The sequence below is a fragment of the Vicia villosa genome, linkage group LG2 (genome assembly GCF_029867415.1).
Source record: "Vicia villosa cultivar HV-30 ecotype Madison, WI linkage group LG2, Vvil1.0, whole genome shotgun sequence".
NCBI lineage: Eukaryota > Viridiplantae > Streptophyta > Magnoliopsida > Fabales > Fabaceae > Vicia > Vicia villosa.
Window position 1 is genome coordinate 152,195,449 of NC_081181.1, and position 4,261 is coordinate 152,199,709.

Consider the following 4,261-nt stretch of genomic DNA (forward strand, 5'->3'; position numbering starts at 1 on the left):
ATTATATTCATTATATTGGCTATATATGCATCTGCAGCAGTGCAGCTTCTCTTTAAACATTACTATATTTTAAATAAACCAGACAAGGCATCAACACATAAATAATTCTATAATCAACATCGATCAATATTTTGAAAACGTTAGTTGATTTGTATAATTGTCTTGACTTTTTATAAATTTGATTTGTATAATTGTCTTGACTTTTTATAAATTTGATCTGAACGAGAACTTTCAAGACTGCATTCAGAATATGCAACATTAATAAGTCATTTAAGTTAGCTTTATAGAAGCCGAAGCACAAACAGAGTCTAAGAGTTAATACAAGTAGAGCATTGCATTTGTGAACATCAAATTACACAAATAAACTCAACAGTTTGCAAACTAGGGCCAACACGCCGTTAAACTACCAAGACTAATTCACTCTGTACGGCGGCGCTTATTCTTAATGTCGTCGAAAAACTGATGGACATCAGCAGCAGTAACTGGCTTGGAGGAGTCTGCGGATTCCTGTCATGAAACATGACAACAACAAATTAATATGATTAGACAAGGCCGTGACTATTGCATTCATCTCATTTTTTATAATGACTGCCACTTTGGTTTAATTCTAACAGTGACAGAACTAGTGAAGAAATACAATAAAATTCTATGCAATACAGAGAACATACCAGGAAAGAACGAAGCCCATCCTTCATCTCTTCAATGCCCTTCAAGATCTCGACCTTCTCTACGTGCCCGAGTTTATTAAAAAAACTTAACTCGGCACCCTCCAGTTCCTGCAACTTTTGTTCTCTTTTTTGCTTGGCCATTTTCTCATATTCCACAATTGAGTCATCCTTGTCAAGAAGAAAAGCAATTTGCTTCTGCTGGTAATATTCCAAACAATTGTTGCATTTGCATAGAGCATCTCTCCAATTTTTCGAAAGAAACATTGCTTTATCATGTTTAACTGGGGAAGTAGCAATGATGTTCACACCAAGGAGACAATTAACATGCAAATTAGTACCTTCGGTGCATTTACTTAAAGCAATATTGCCATTACAACTTCCTCCCTGAGGTAGACCCTTCCCATCAGATACAGCTTCAGAATTAACAGAAGCTTGTGCCTCATCTATTTTAGGGGAATTATTTGAATGTTCGCCCAGTGGCTTTTCAGACCCACAAGTTGAAGACTCATTTTCCAAAATACCTTTGTCCTTGCTTGCTTGAACAGCAGCATTTGGCTGCTTTTCAGCCACCAATATTACTTCAGGATATAATTTCAGAAAGAAACATACTTCAGAGCATGCCTTACATATGAAATCCTCATAAAGCGGCTCACCTTCATCATCTCTAGGAATCTAAAGAATAACAGGAATGATAGAAAATCACAAAAGAAAAGATAAGGAGTGGTAAATATGCAATAGCTGGTAAATATAATACTCTTTCAGACTAACATACCAGAAATGCAAATAGAGTATAAAGTCGAGCTCTGAAGGGATTATCTTTGTATTACATATAGATGATTGGGAAAGAAAAGGGGAAGAGGGCAGGAAACAAACAACTATTGTCATTTTATGGAGTTCCTATCGAAGGGAGAAATGACAATAAGATTTTGAGGCACAAGACCATAATCAATGGCAAACAAATATTTTGCATCAATGGCATCAAATAATTAGTTTTGAACAATGTTAAGTTGAACTTTTTTTAAGCTTGGGTATTCTTTCTATTTTTCCGTTGACATTTATATCCAAAGATTATTTGTTCCTGACATCAGCTGACATCAGAAACATGCACTGAATGGTAATCAATCTTTAGTTCGGCAGAACATTCAGTATTTGAAATTTGAAAATTATAACGAAAAGACAAAAAGACATCCTATAAGTTTATATCCTTCTAGATATTCTTGAATAACTTTCAGAGATACAAGAATTGTAATTAAAATGAACTCAGTTAACACAACCTAGCATCTCTTTTTTCATTAAAAAAATGCTTCGTTTTTTATTTTCCAGAAAATGCACAAGACTCACTCAAGACTGGAATATTAATGTGCAATATAAAATGGTTGAGATAAGTCTAAACGCTAAAAATTAAAGCTGCCTACCTCATCAAGAGACTCGAGACCAAGATGCTCCTCATGAAACCAATCCTCACACAAACAACACTGTATCATCTCAATTTGTTCTTCAGCATCTGGATCTGGATAAGGACGGGCACATGTGCAATACAAACCTTTAAAGTTGTGATTGTACGAATTCTCAACATTCTCAACATCTTTACTTGGGAAAATCTTGCAGTAGAATTCACCAAACTTTGAGTTACCACAATCACACTTGAAGTTTCTTTTGGTCCATAATTCCACAATCTGCACAACATAGCAATAATGACATAGAACTATGGACATTGAACAAGAAATTGAATTCAAACTGGATTTGTATTCATGTGACAGTACTTTGGCAAATTAAAATTTCAGTTATTCCATCATTCACAGTCAAAGAGCTAAACATTTGCCACACTCTAGTAACTCAATCTAAAATGCCAGAGTCTTGAGAAAAGAACTACCTGATGACCATCGTGGCAAGACAACGAGCAAGCAGTGCAAACTCCAGCATTCCCATCTGGAGTGCAGGTGATGCAAGAGAAAATTGCCTGCCTTTTCATATACCCTTTGCTATAGGTACACTCCTTTCCATCATCCCCCCCTAAGACTAAATCAGCTTCCTACAAATTGAATAAATAATTAAAGAGACTGACATACTTAATATTAACAAACCTAACGTATAGAGTAAAAAAACTTAAGCACAGAAAATGAATAAAACAAAACTGGACCAAGAGTAGAAAGAAGGGAGGAACAATTCTTTGTGAGCAAGAACATAACATTACTCTTCAAAGGGTTCGAATTGAAATTTATACACATACAAAAAGACAATCACTTAAAAAAAAAAAAAAAGAATGAGGAATTAATTCCCAAAATTCTAATAGCAATGCAATAGCAGGTTGGGGACACAATTAGCAGCTCAATGACCAATAGCATCACACCAAACCCTACTAGTGCATCTTTTACTTGAGTGTTGTTTTCCTCTTAACTAATAGGTTATGGACACAAACAACAATCAAGAAACTTGAACAAATTATTCAAAATGCACTTAACTTCCATATTTGTAAGCAACTCAACAGTCAACAGAACACACAAACACACACATCAGTGATCATTGTGTTTCCTCAAATATATAAGCTTCCCAATGGATTTTCCCATGCTTTCTTAATATTAAAAAATAGAACTCATAATTTCAAGGATTTACGCAAAAATTAATAAAGACAATCTACAACTTCTTCAACTTGGTATTTTTGTTATGATTTAAATGAGATCGATTTTCTCTCACTAAGCCTCCTCGTGCATTTAAAAAATAAAAACCCCAAAAGATCTAACAGTCAAATTACTATTATTAGAGTCTTGCTAACAAGTGCCCTAAGGGCACGAGTTAGGGAACCAGAGATACAAATTTTATCTTGAAATTACAGTTGTTAGCATTTTCCTTATCACTCCAATCAATTGAAATGCAATTAGTTCAATTTAGTGAAGCTATCAGGTTTATATCATAGGTTAAAAAGGGACTACATGTAATGATACTTCACTACCCGATAACAACGTCAAAATCAAATCAATAAACATATAACTCACAATCTCGCAACATGAACTTTGTTATTATGACAACAGATTTAACATCCAAATAAAAAGGAAAAGAATTTACGCATCATACATACATACATAAAAGTACATCAACCGTGTAGAAAACAACATACCAGCTCCCGTTCCTCAACTTCCTCAAGGTACTCGCCAATCGTAACAGACGGTCCACCTTCATCATCAAAAGCATCGTCCATTTCTACTTCGCAAATTCCAATAACTTCCTAATTCAGAGTTTCACGATCCGTTCCTAAAATACAAACATAGAGATAGATGTTAATAAACTGAAGTGGTTCCTTCTACGAAGAAGTTTGCGCAGATCGCGTGAATTGAGAAACCCTAGATTCCACGATAACATAGATGAAATTGAAAACGAATGGGGGAAAATAAAAAAAACGGAAAATGGTGAAATTGAAAATGATCTTTGAGAGAAACACGTTACCTGAGAGACTGGTGGAAATGCGTAATCATGGAGCGACGAATCTACAGCAGTGGAAAAAGAGAGAGGGTTTGGAATTTTATGAGCAGAAAACACTGCGTTTTGAGAATAGATGAGGTTAGGGCTTTATAGGGGTGAGGTGGAGCAAGGACCAT

At 35.0% G+C, this 4,261-nt stretch overlaps 1 protein-coding gene across 1 annotated transcript; it reads right to left on the reverse strand.

Annotated features, from left to right (window-relative positions):
- Nucleotides 1-262: 262 nt before the first annotated feature.
- Nucleotides 263-4,261, reverse strand: LOC131652494 (uncharacterized). Its single transcript, XM_058922352.1, has 6 exons — nt 4,110-4,261; nt 3,784-3,917; nt 2,542-2,700; nt 2,084-2,344; nt 669-1,340; nt 263-507 (listed from the first exon to the last, which is right to left on the reverse strand). The coding sequence occupies exons 2-6, from the start codon at nt 3,862-3,864 to the stop codon at nt 418-420; spliced, it is 1,263 nt and encodes a 420-aa protein (XP_058778335.1). The 5' UTR covers nt 3,865-3,917; nt 4,110-4,261; the 3' UTR covers nt 263-417.